The 12,844-nt window shown below is 33.7% G+C and overlaps 1 protein-coding gene across 2 annotated transcripts; it reads left to right on the top strand.

Moving 5' to 3' along the window:
* Positions 1-4,860: 4,860 nt before the first annotated feature.
* Positions 4,861-11,242, top strand: LOC148860689 (structural maintenance of chromosomes-like protein, putative (DUF3531)). Of its 2 annotated transcripts, none has more exons than XM_088983949.1 (9): positions 4,861-5,529; positions 5,634-5,721; positions 5,929-6,014; positions 7,755-7,833; positions 8,213-8,272; positions 10,090-10,211; positions 10,306-10,377; positions 10,507-10,702; positions 10,934-11,242. In XM_088983949.1, the coding sequence occupies exons 1-8, from the start codon at positions 5,165-5,167 to the stop codon at positions 10,607-10,609; spliced, it is 975 nt and encodes a 324-aa protein (XP_088840075.1). In that variant the 5' UTR covers positions 4,861-5,164; the 3' UTR covers positions 10,610-10,702; positions 10,934-11,242. The 2 variants fall into 2 exon arrangements, with proteins under 2 accessions (XP_088840075.1, XP_088840074.1); XM_088983948.1 differs by having other exon boundaries at positions 10,926-11,242.
* Positions 11,243-12,844: the final 1,602 nt, after the last annotated feature.

The raw sequence follows: 12,844 nt of genomic DNA, 5'->3' as shown, positions 1-12,844 counted from the left end.
GGACCTACCAACACATAAAACCTATACGAAAGAGAGATGTGGGCCCCACTACAAACTTGATTTTTTTTTCAATTTATTTAAAATCACTCAGTTGCTTTAGTTCATAGAGTCCTAAAGGTCTAGAAGCCACTAAAAAGTGCTAACCTTAAGCTAAAATTTGATGGAAATTTCCATGGAAATCTTGGACCTTTAGGATTTGGTGGTGTTATTAGGGATCAAAATGGTGTGATTAAGGCTCCATTCCTAGTAAAGCTGCATAGAATTGGTATTCATGGAAATCATAAGGGAACACTGACTACATTTTCTATGATGTCTTATACTATGCACTTCTGAGAAATGGAGAAGTAAACAGATAAGCATTTTCTTGAACACTTTCATGTGTGAGTATTGGAGATCCATAATCTATCCTCCTATATTATCAATCTGATAGATAGCATAGCATCTCTTCTTATCAACCTTAGCAATGAAATGTGATTAATAATACTTTACTAATTGAAAGGTATCAATTATGGGCATAATATGGTTGTTGATGCAACTTTTTTTAGCTTAAATTTCTCGAAGATATGCTTTTGTTTATTTGCTATTTAGATTAATTGATTATGTGCTTTGTAATATGAGTAACAAGTCAACACCTGATTTAAATGAGACATCACAGGTACCTTTTTGTTCATTGCCTTGTTTGTTCAAGTGTTTTTTTTTTTTTATAAATGAAAATAAATCATTAATCAAAGAATAAGCCTGCTACAAGCATCATAAAGGGAGGTGTGAAATGCAGCCTCACTCTAAATAGTGGAACAATGACTACGAACAACTAAAGAAAAGAGGAAACACCAGAAATAAACAAGTGGTTTTTGATGAGTCATGATTTGAGATGTGATTCTTTTTCTTGGATGTCCTTGTGGTCCACTACTATTGTTGTTGACTCAAACTACATTGGACACCTCTAGATAGTTAATTGCCTGAAAATGATATATCATCTTCACTCTGTATCATATATAACACATAAAGCAAAGACCAATGCCTTTATTATGGTTCAATACCATAGATCTTATGATTATACATATCTATTTATTTAATTATCTATTTGTATCTGTCCATGTATATCAATGAAGTTGATATTCCTCAATAAAAGATATTCATTAAATTATTTATAAATATAGTTAAAATTATCCATTAATTTTACAATTTAATATTTATCAATTGACAAAGACCAATGTAAATGAAAATATGAATCAAAAACATTTATTACCGAAATTAATTTTCAAAACAAATAGTTTTATAAAATTACATAAACTTACTGAAAATTAATTTTATAAATTATCAATATAAATAATTATCTTAAGACTACTAGAATTTTTAGGTAATAATTATCAATTTCATATAATACTGATATATAATTAATTACATTTAATAATAAATTAATATTTAAATATTAAAAATTAATTATTCAATAATGATTGGTATGAATAAATTAACTTTCAAAAATTTATGTATTTATGAATAATTAATTACTAAAAATATCAAAATAAATTGATATTTTAGTTATTTTAATTATCCTGCATGCTTAATGTTTGGGAAGTTTCCGCCTTTTCTACAATGGTGAAGTGTGATGATGTGGCCAAAGGCTAAGAGCCCGACTTGTGTTTATTTTTCATTATTTTAAGTTGAACTTAAATTGAGTTTAAGTTAATAATTTTTACTGTTATTAAAATTTAATTTATTTAATAATTTGTTATTGATGTGTAATTTAAGTTATGATGCGTAACTATTATTGTTAAAATTATAAAATAATAATTTATTTTAAATTTTCTATTATGTTAATCATTTTTAAATTGAAATTTAATTCTATTACTTTATAATTGTCAAATTATTATAATTAATTATGAAATTTTATAATGACAATATAAAAATATTATTTATAATTACAATAATATTTTTAATTAATTATTAAATTTTATTAATTTAAATTTATTATTTGTCTTATTGTTTTATTTATTTTTTCTAATTAATATTTTAGATATTTTTTACGCATCATATCTCAATGTTTAAGTTTTAACCTAAACCGTTTTTAAAAAAAGTTTAACTTAAACATTGATATTTTAATATAATGATAAAAAATTAAATGCATGTATTCAAAAAGTGAAGAGAGAGAGAGAGAGAAAGAGAGAGAAATTACTATCTTCTACCACAACTAAAAGTCCAAAACCAAATGAGCGATAAAGAAGAAATAGTAAAGCAAAAAAAAAAAAAAAAAAAAAAAAAAAACAAAGATAAGAAGTAGGAACACAATCTAGTTTAACTAAGCTAAATTTTGGCATATCTCGGCTCGATTCGACTAAATTACTACAAGGTTCGAGTTCGAGTTTGAGTTCAATTTGAACAATATTTTTCAGTTCGATTAAATATTCAATGAGCTTAAATTCGGCTTGAAAGCTCGAAAATGAAGTATGTATGTATGTGTGTGTGTGTGTGTGTGTGTGTGTGTGTGTGTGTGTGTGTGTGTGTGTGTGTGTGTGTTAATTGAGCCAAGCTTGCAAACTTTTGAGCTGAACTTTTTATTGTCAAGCTTGAATCTAATAATTAATCAAGCTTACCCGAAGGTTTGAACTCGATTATAATCAAACTCGAATTGAGCCTAATCGAACTTGTGTCCAAACCATTTTATTAAGGTTGTGTTTGGTTGCAATGCAACTTTATTTGCATTAGTACAAATGCATGGAAGTTCAAATGAAAAAGAAATGCAAATTGTCGTTTAATTTCATTTTAGGTTTTACTTTGTTTTGCTTCATGCTTTAATTTACTTCATTTGTATTGCAATTAGACAAAATAAGCTAAAAAATTGATGAGAATTTATACTCAAATCATTTGCACTGCCATAATTTTGCATCAGTACAAATTTATTTGCATTGCAACCAAACACAGCCTAAAGCTTAATTTGATTGCAGTCTTAAGAACTCTTAGGAACGAGTAGTGGAATCTTGAATCCATTTGCTTTAGTTCGTGCTTTGAGCCATTTTCAAAGGTTAAACCCTTTATCCACATCTACTCTTTCATTGTATAAGGTTGTGTAAGGTCGTGTAGGGGTGTCAATAGTATTCGAAAATCCAATTTCAAATTCGAGATTCGACATAATCAAATCAAATTCGGATAATTTGCATATCTAATTGGTTGAATAATTCAGATATCCTATTCATACCGAATAGCTAATCAGATTCGAATTTGGATATGACCTTATTCGATTGGATAAATATTCAAATTCGGTCGATTATTTAATTCTTATATATAATATATAAAATTTTCAAATGTTTTATATAATTTATATATAATAATTAAATTATATAAATAATTTATATATTTATATACTTTATATAAATAAAATATTTATTTTATATATTTATTAATTACCTAAAATAATTAATTAGTCGAATTCAAATCAATTCGAATATTCGAATGTTTAATTGGATTCGAATTCGACTATTAATTTTTGATATTTGTCGAATATCGAATCAAATTCGTATATCAAATTTTTTTAATCGGATTCGAATTTGGATATTGCCTGATCCGATTCGAATTCGATCCATTTACACTCCCAAGGCCGTGAGCATGAAATGGTCTTTACCTCAAGGCCTAAGGAATTGATGGACAAAAAATGAGAAGAAACAGAGAATAAACAAGTGGTCAGATCCCAAATAAGAGGCTATTTACATACCCTCTGGTGAAGGGTTAGGCCATTGTTGGAATGGGGGAAGAGGCTGAATGAGAGAAAGAGAATGAGCTATGATGAGCAAGATTGATCCCAAGTCGTCTATTTATAAATTTTGGGTGTCATTTTGAAAAGGTTCTAAAGTCTATGTTTTTCCTAAAGTCTTGTTGTGGACTATGTGGAAATATAGGAACAAATTTGTTTTTGATAATGAATTGCCTAACCCTTACAAAAATCTCATCTATCTCAATAGAGCCTGGAAGGAGAGGAAGAGGACTTTGCTGAAAGAATGGCCAAGTATTTTGTAAGTGCCCAAGTTTACTGAATCAACCATTTTGTGGCACCATTTTTATGTGAAGGGAAAGTGAGTTTTGGTGTAGCAGTTAGAAACCATTTGGGTCTGTTGGAAGGTGTATCTTTTGGCCACTTAGATGCAATTTCTCCCACCCAAACAAAAACATATGCTTGCCTCCAAGGAGTGAAGCTAGGGAAGCTGCTAAACAAAGGTCCTTTTGTGATAGAAAGTGATAGTAAATCCCTGGTTCAGGCGCTGATCGCGAAGAATCCATCTGATGCTTTTGAAGCATTCGTTTTTTGTAGAAATATTCTCGAACAATGTAAAAACTTGAACATTTCTTTTTCTTTTGTTAGGTGGGAGTCCAATCTGCTAGCCCATAATATTGCAAAAGCGGGCCTTTCAGATTGTGGTTGTTACATAGAAGCCCTACCTTTGTAGTTGGCAAATTGGATGACTCCCCCTTTATTTGTGTAATCTTTCTTTCCCTTTATCTTACTCTTAAAAAAAAAACCTTCTACGATTATCTTTTCATTGTTATTTCTTGTTTTGCTCTTTCTCATATGTTTATTTTCTTGAGCTATTTCTAGAATGTTCTATATTTATTTTTTATTCAAGAATACTCTTAATTTTTTAAATATTAATTGTGCTGAAATATTCAACACTTATACTTAATTAACCGAATTGGAGTCACCGATCCGCGTTGCTTACACATTGAAAAGTGAGGAAATGAAAACAAAATGGGGAAGGATAAAGTTGAAAACTTAAAATTGTGCATTATATGCCTTAAAAATTTTAAGGGCATTTTGATAATTTCATTGCTTCCATTGCAATAAAACCAATGGAAGGGATCAAGGGAGGTATTTGCAAATGCAGCAGGGAGGTTTTCATTGAAGTAAAAACATAGGGGGGAGGTTTATAAGATTGTTAGAAAATCCAGGGAGATTTTTATATTTTACAGAAAAACGAAAATCATCGGTGAAGAAGATAATTTTTACTTGTTTTGTCCGGAAGCTCAGACTCAGAATATTTTGGACGGATTTCTGCCTTTCTGGTTCAGAGAATGGAATGGGGAAGACTCAATCGAAGAGGGAGTGAGTAGAGAGTATGGTTAGATTAGAAAGATTACAATTGCTGAACTTTATAATCCAAAGTGGAAAAACGAGATGAACTATTGCTGCAGCTCCTATGTCAACTCTCATCCTCATTCCCATCCTACTCCATGGAAACCTTCTTCTTCTTCTTCCTCTCCTTCTCCTCCGTCCCCATCTAGGTTCTTCGTTAGGTTCACCAAGAATAAGAAGGAGAACATATCATTACCCATCATTGGCGACGTGAATTCTAATTCGCGTCGTCTGGCAATGATTCGAGCTGCCGCTTCGGATAACTCAGGAGACACCATCAATAACAAGGACACCATGGCAGCGAAAGGGTCGGGAACGACTGCCAGGAGTCGCAGGTTGCTCAAAGTCAGGGAGGAGAAGAGAAAGCGCGAATATGACCGTCTCCACAACTATCCTTCCTGGGCCAAGTAATTTCCACTCTACTTGTTTTTTAATCTCTCTCTCTGTCTCTCTCTTTGACTACTGCTTTCTGAGGAGTGTGCGTGCGTGTGTGAGCACAACTTGAATGCAGAATCTTAGAAGATGCCTGCAGAAATGACTCTGAGCTCCGAGCCGTCCTCGGCGATAGCATTGGAAACCCTGAACAAATGAGGAAAAGGGTATGCCTTTTTTAACATTGTTTATGCGTTTCTTCTTTTTATTTCTGATATTGCTTGGTTGGTTTGATTATGCTTTCTCGTTCTATTGATAATGAAAGTAGTAATCATTACGAATCCAATTCTGTCTTCTTAGTTCTTACTATTGTTCTAAATTTTAAGCTTCAATTACTTGGGCATATTACAAAGAATTGTATAAAATTCTGGCAGGTTGAAGAAAGGGTTCGGAAGAAAGGTCGAGATTTTCGCAAGTCCAAAACGGGTTCTGTCCTCGCCATCAAAGTCAGCTTCAGGGAGTATGCACACACATGTTCAGTTTACCATATTCCTTGCTTTATTTTTTCTCTCTATATATTAATGTATCATTTCTGTTGAATAAAGAATAAAATAATGAATACTGCTTATGCAGATGAGAAGACTAGTTCCATCTGTAGGTAGTTGATGAAGTCTTTGAGTGCTAACAATACAATATACCTAGTTCTAAATCCTTGTTCTTGCCACTAATCAACTAGCCACTTACCCCCCTACCTAAAGAACTAGAAGGGGATATAACGTGTAGGTTGGGGAACAGTTTAGAAAACATATTGCTTTAAGCTTTATTACTAAAAGTTGAACATTAGGTTGCATGATACGTTTGTGTTTTAGAAAAGATAAAACGTATTTACATTGATAGACAAAACAGAGAGGAGGGTGGAGATCATCACCCCTAGACAGTGAGAATCTGTATGGCAAAAGATCTTGTCCAAAAAACAAATCTCAGAAAAGGCTCCTGGATTCTAATATAGAACCAAACTGTAAATCTTTACAACTCTTATGAACTCAACTCCAGGAGGTGATTTTTGCAATGATGTTCCAAAAGATTTCAGTAAATTGTGAGCAAGAATTTTCAAAATTTTTTCAAATTCTCTCCATCTAGTCCAACAAATAGCTGCAGGTATTATATGCCATATCACCTTGCCTCTGCTGCTCAGCCTGCCCATTTTCCATCTAGATAGGGACTGCAAAGTTGATTTTGGGAAAATTCAGCTGATGTTGATAGCCTTTAAGATGCTGGTCCAGATTTTATAGCTGAAGGGACAATGAATAAAGATGTGGTCTGCAGTCTCTGAGTCACTGTTGCAAAAGACAGCTTGTAGAAGGGAGACTCATGCCTCTGCTGGATAATTTGTCTCTAGTTAGGCACTTCCTGAGAGCTGCTGTCCAGGTTAGGAAAGCCACCTTTGAGGGGATATGGTGGTACCTAACCTGTCCAGGTTAGGTTGTGTGATGCTCAGGAACATCATTTGCTTACAAGTTGTGTTGCTTCTCATTTTCTTCTTGTTCACTATTCAGTTGTATAGTTTGTATTATGCCCCTGAAAAAGGCATGATGCATTTTTTTCTTTTATTTTTGAAAAAGACATAATGCATTATCTGATGGGATTGGCACAAGTGGAATTTCTGCAAATGTTCCTAATCCACCTATGGTCCGTGCCCACCCCTCTAGATACCTATATGATGCACCCCGTATCGGGTGTATCACGTTGATACTTTCAACCTTGGATACTGGTATTAGTATCCAATGTAATATTGCATATATCATGTGTTTATATCCAGTTTTTGAAGCTAAATGTCATTTTTCAATATTTATGTCTTTCCAAATTTAATAAAATTTCTAAGATGCTCAGATATTTTTTAGTATTATTTCTTAAAACATTTGATTTTACATATTTTAAAGGTGGTAATTCTATAGAGTATGTCTAGAAGTATCCATAGAGTATCCACTATACAATACCGGTATGCTAGGCATATACAGGTGACCATGTATCATTGGTTAAGAAGCAAACTGGAGAAATTGTTTTCTTTCTTCCATTTTCTTTATTTTTTAACAAATAAACACTTGTCAAATGTATAAAAAAAAATCTGAATATTGATCAGATTCAGCACTTCATGACAAAAAGCATCATGATGTAACAAACTAACAATTCCTTTCCTCTTTGGTTTCAATATAAGCAATACTTGTACTAGTTGACATTACAGAAGTGTTTGTCTGTGCAGCTTCAATCCACTTGATTCCTACATTTGGTTTGAACTATATGGATCGCCATCTGATCGGGATGTTGACCTCATTGGTAGTGTGAGTATATCCAAGGTTCAAAATATTGACACAGCCTGATATTGCCTGTAGCGGAATATTGAGCTGTATCTTGGCTCACTCTTCTTTTTTTTTTAGGTTTTTTTTCTTTGAAACTTGTTCATGGGGGTTGGTTTAGGCCTGTCTACCTACTGAAATAGGTGGGACCCTGAAACACCTTGAGTAGGGGCATATTGGAGGGGCCCCGTTCCGATACGTATCGGCCGATACGCCCTGATACATGATGAAATTTTAATCGTTGAGTATATATTCTCTGTTTGTCCTGTCTCTGTGACAAGTATTGGGATTTTTGTCATTCTTCCAAACATTTATCTTGTCTATGGCAAACTTGAGATCCTCATTATATGAAGTAATTATACAGGTTATTCAGTCATGGTACGTCATGGGGCGTTTAGGAGCCTTCAACTCTTCCAATTTGCAGGTTCGATAATACATATCTTCTTGCATTATCAATATCATTTTTTCCCTTTCTTTTGATTGAGGTTTGGCTGTAATTCTAGTTGTGGAGAGAATGCTCTTATTTCTTCTAGTCTAAATATCTAGCCATTTTTTTCATGAAGATCTAGCCAAATATAGATTGCATCCTATTATACTAACATAATCATAAAATCTGACCAAACTCTTTCTCACCTTGCTCATAATGCTGTTTAACCTTGCCTTTACAATACCATTAGTCAAAAAATAGCAAGTCAATTTTGATGGCAGCAGTGTAAGGAATCCAGGGCCCTCTGGGATTGGAGGAGTCTTCAGGAATGAGGAAGGGATTGTTACTGTTTTATTCTCTGGCCCTATTGGAGAAGGTGACTCTCTTAGGGCTGAGATCCTTGCAGCGCTTGAAGGAATTCGAAGAGCAAAAGATCTAAATATTAGCCGTTTGATTCTGGAAGGTGACTCGAAGGTGGTGGTTAATTGGTTGAAGACAGAGGACAGTGGTTTGTGGAACCTTACAATGAGAAAAAACAGTTCTTATGGCTGGGTAGGGACATAGAGATTCAGTACAGCTGGGTGAAGAGGAGTGCCAACTCATTTGCGGATGGGTTGGCCAAGCAAGGAGTGACTAGGGAGGCTGTTTTCTCGGCTAGTTTTTAATTTTCTTTGCTTTCCCTGATTTTTCTGTTTTTTGGGGAGCCAAGTTATTTTATCTCCCTCTGTATTCCTTTCCCTCTATTCTCTTAATTTAATGAAATTGATGTTATTTATCAAAAAAATAAAAAATCTTCTGTATTTCTAAAATGAACAAATACTTTTAAGAATTAAGTTTTTCTTGCTTGTTGAGTTCAATGTGCTTAGTTCTATTATGTATAACTGGGCTATCTCTTTTTGTCTATAGCTGCCTTGTTTGTTATAACAATACAATTTCATAAGACTTGCAATTAGATACTGTACCTTGGTTGATGGTAATCTGGTTTCTTGGAAAAGCAAGAAGCAATATATAATGGCTAGCTCTAGTGCTGAGACAGAATATAGGACCATGGCCTATAGAGTATTATAGATGTTGTTACTGAGATCTCTCTTTAATGAATTGGGGGTTGAGAATGAGAAACCAATAATGTTGTCTTGTGATAAATCAAGCAGCCCTTAATATTTGCTCACAACATAATTCAGCATGACAGAACTAAACATAATGAGGTGGATAGACATTATATCTAGGAGAGAGTGGTTTCTGAAGAAGTCTGTCTTCCTTTGTTGCTTCTTGAAAACAGTTAGCTGATATTTAATAGGTTATGAAGCCTCAACTTGATAACTATGTAAACAAGCTGTGCATGGTTAACATATATTCTAAGTTTTTGGTGGAGTGTCAACAAGATAGGTCTATCATTTTATTACTCCTTTGGGCTATTTGTTTCTTTTTTTCTTAGGCCTTTTTGTGTATTGGCTTTGGGCCTTATTTTTCACTTTTTTATTGCTGTTGCCGTATTAGGGGTATACTTGTAATTCTCCTTTTGATTCCAGCAGTTGGTATAAAATATAGTGTGACAACACTGGCTCCCACTATTTGGTCTTTCTCCCAAACATTCCCTTCTCTTCCTCTCCTGTTTTCTTCTCTATTTTTTTGGTTTATTTCTTTTTTGATTGTAGAATTTAATTCAGCTTATTGAGATTTTTTGCAAATTTACAAGTGGAGATTTGAAATGCTATCTTCTCCTTTGCTCTATTCTACTACTGTTACCATGCTGCTGCTAGCCTCTACTACCATCATCATACAAGAAGCTAACTTAGGTGTGATATGAATTGCAGTTGGCAAACTCATCCTTTGAGTACAGTCCCCTCTATGATGCAGATACGGGTTTTAAAGTGATGCCATCTTCTTTCCATGATATCAGTGATGTTGAATTTCAGGACAATTGGGGGCGGGTTTGGTAAGAATTGATGATTTTTCTTTAAATATGTTATTGTATTTGGTTTAAAAATCTATGAAGAGAAAGAGCTAACTTATCTGGATTTGTTCAACAGGGTAGACCTTGGAACCTGTGATTTTTTTGCTGTTGATGTGCTCCTCAATTGCTTGACTGTATTAAGTTCAGAGTAAGCCTCTCACTAGTAGTTCTAGGATACTATTATAGCTGGCTTGGATAACTGATGATTTAGCTGCCTTGAAAAGGTACTGCAGCTACTTCCCAGTAAATCTGTAGTCTAAATTTTGTTTTATGACAGATACATAGGCATTCAACAAGTGGTTTTCGGGGGCCGCCGTATGGGTGATTGGGAAGAAGGGATGACAAACCCTGAATATGGATACAAGCACTTCAAGATATGAAGTGAAAGATTTCTTCTCATTTTTCCAGTATCTTAGCGTATCATTCTAAAACCATACAGAGCTTAGATAGGTCTTTTTGCCAGCCCCAAAGAGGTGAGTTTTTAATGGTGTTATTAAATTATTGTTATTGTTGTTGCTGCTTCTGCTATCAATGTTGTTTTACTTAAAAATCTTACCTTTACAAGTTGGCCAAATCATCTCCATGAACATCTGACATTAAAGTGGAAAAGAAAATAAAATTGGATAACTGGTAGTTTTACAGCCTTGGCTAGGTTCTGGCCAATAAATCTGTAAACTAATTTTTGTTTTGTGGTAGATGTGCAGGCATTTATCAAGTGATTTTGGGTGGTCTACGTGGGATAGGAAAAATGGGTCACGAGCCCTATGGATACATGTGCTTAAGGATTTCAAGCCATGTTAGGATGCATTGTCCTTTACAAGTTGGCTAAATTAATGGTCCATTACAAGGCATTTGATGGTTCCGCAAGACATGCATAGCAATCTGGATTTTTTCCATTGCTGTAATTCTAGTTTACTGTCTCAGCATGTTTGACATGATCGGAGATTTTATCAGTTTGTGTATTTCTCCATAATAGCGACATAGATTCTGGCTAATATATGATTTCTTTTCCATCTTTTTTTTCTTTCTTGTTTGCCTTAAAAAATATAACTAGTTAAATGAATACAAGCTCTGAGGCCCCTAAGAGCATCTGGATAACCAGAAAAGGATATGAAATTTCTATATTAACAATGCCTGAAGAGCTTTTTGATCACTTACAAATATTGGATTTTATCATCTTTTGGGCTCTGGAGGCCCTATTCATGTGGAATACCGGAACATAAGAGAATACAAGCAGGTTTGGTAGCTATTAGCCTATTATCATGAGCCTTGTATCTTCAGTTTCTCCCCCATCTTCTTCCTCTGACACATTATCCTTTCTCTATTTCCTATTCTCTCTGGTCTTATTTCCCCATCAATTGATCTCCCTTCTTTTATTGGAATTGACCTTGATGTTGATAAGCATTCTGGGCTATTGGGTCTGCTCTTGCAGCATTACTCTTGTGGTTCATCAATCCATAATGGTGTTGTCTTCAAACCCTCCAGACTGGTTGCTGGTAGATTGATTGGCAGAACTTGATGGGGTTTTAGGTTGGCTTGAGATGAGGATGCAAAATTGTCCGAGGGTTCGGGGGTTAACTGTTGAACAGACATGGCATTTGCTGGTTTATCATGTTTGTCCTCGAAATAATCAGATTTTTTGTTGCTTCCCCTTGATTCTGGTACTAGTATCAACAAAAATCTATCCTAGAAATTTACTTATTTATCAAATTTTCCTTTTGATGAGTCATGAGTGTAGCAACAAAATAAAACACAGGATGCAACGACCCTGCATTTTGTATCATCAAAACTTGGAGGTGGAATCTGAAAAATAGGAGGCTGTGCTTTTAAAGGGGGCGGATTCCATTTACTTGGTTTGCAACTATCAGATGAGGTTTGGCAATATGGAACTTGGAAGATTTCAAGGTTATAAATTCTACCAAAATTAGCGGATTTTGAAAGCCCTCTTTTGGGCAGAGTTTGGATAATTTCCATTTTTCCACACCTTGGGAAAACAAAAGCAAAAAGTTCCTAATATAATGTGATAAAAAGGCTGAAGGCATAGCTGAGGTGTAATGGACCAAAAAAGTGAGGCATAAGCCTCAAAGCTTAAGAAGAATTAATTAAAGTTTATAAATTGATAAAATAACATATAATATTTTAAATTGGAATGATGGAAGGTATAAATATCCATAAAATGGGTTTATAAGCAATAAGTTTTAGCATTTAAGCGTTAAATAAAAAAAAAAAAAACTAATCAACTAACAACTATAAACATCTTACATTTCAATATGCAAAGTTCTCAAATTATTCAAATGACTGATTTAGAAGAAAGGAAACATATGAAGAATCATCCATATAATCGATACAAGATTTATGGTTAACCAATAGTTTAAAAGAAATGATTTGATCTATGCAAAAAAAAGAAAAACTCAATAAAAAGAATAAAATATCCATTAAGAAGAGAATTGGATTTTGAATAATAAAAAAAAAAATCCCACTTGATTTGTCCAAGAGAAACTAAGAATTTATTGGCCCTTTTTGCACTGAAATCTCCTAAAATGCTAAGAGAAAATTATAGAATTTGATTTTCCATATTAGATTTTCACTTCTACTCTTTTACTTTGGCCCATATT

Source organism: Nelumbo lutea, chromosome 4 (genome assembly GCF_056320005.1).
Source record: "Nelumbo lutea isolate HS-2025 chromosome 4, American lotus-T2T, whole genome shotgun sequence".
Classification (NCBI taxonomy): domain Eukaryota; kingdom Viridiplantae; phylum Streptophyta; class Magnoliopsida; order Proteales; family Nelumbonaceae; genus Nelumbo; species Nelumbo lutea.
Note: the sequence above shows the minus strand (reverse complement) of the source record. Positions and strands in the feature narration are given on the sequence as shown.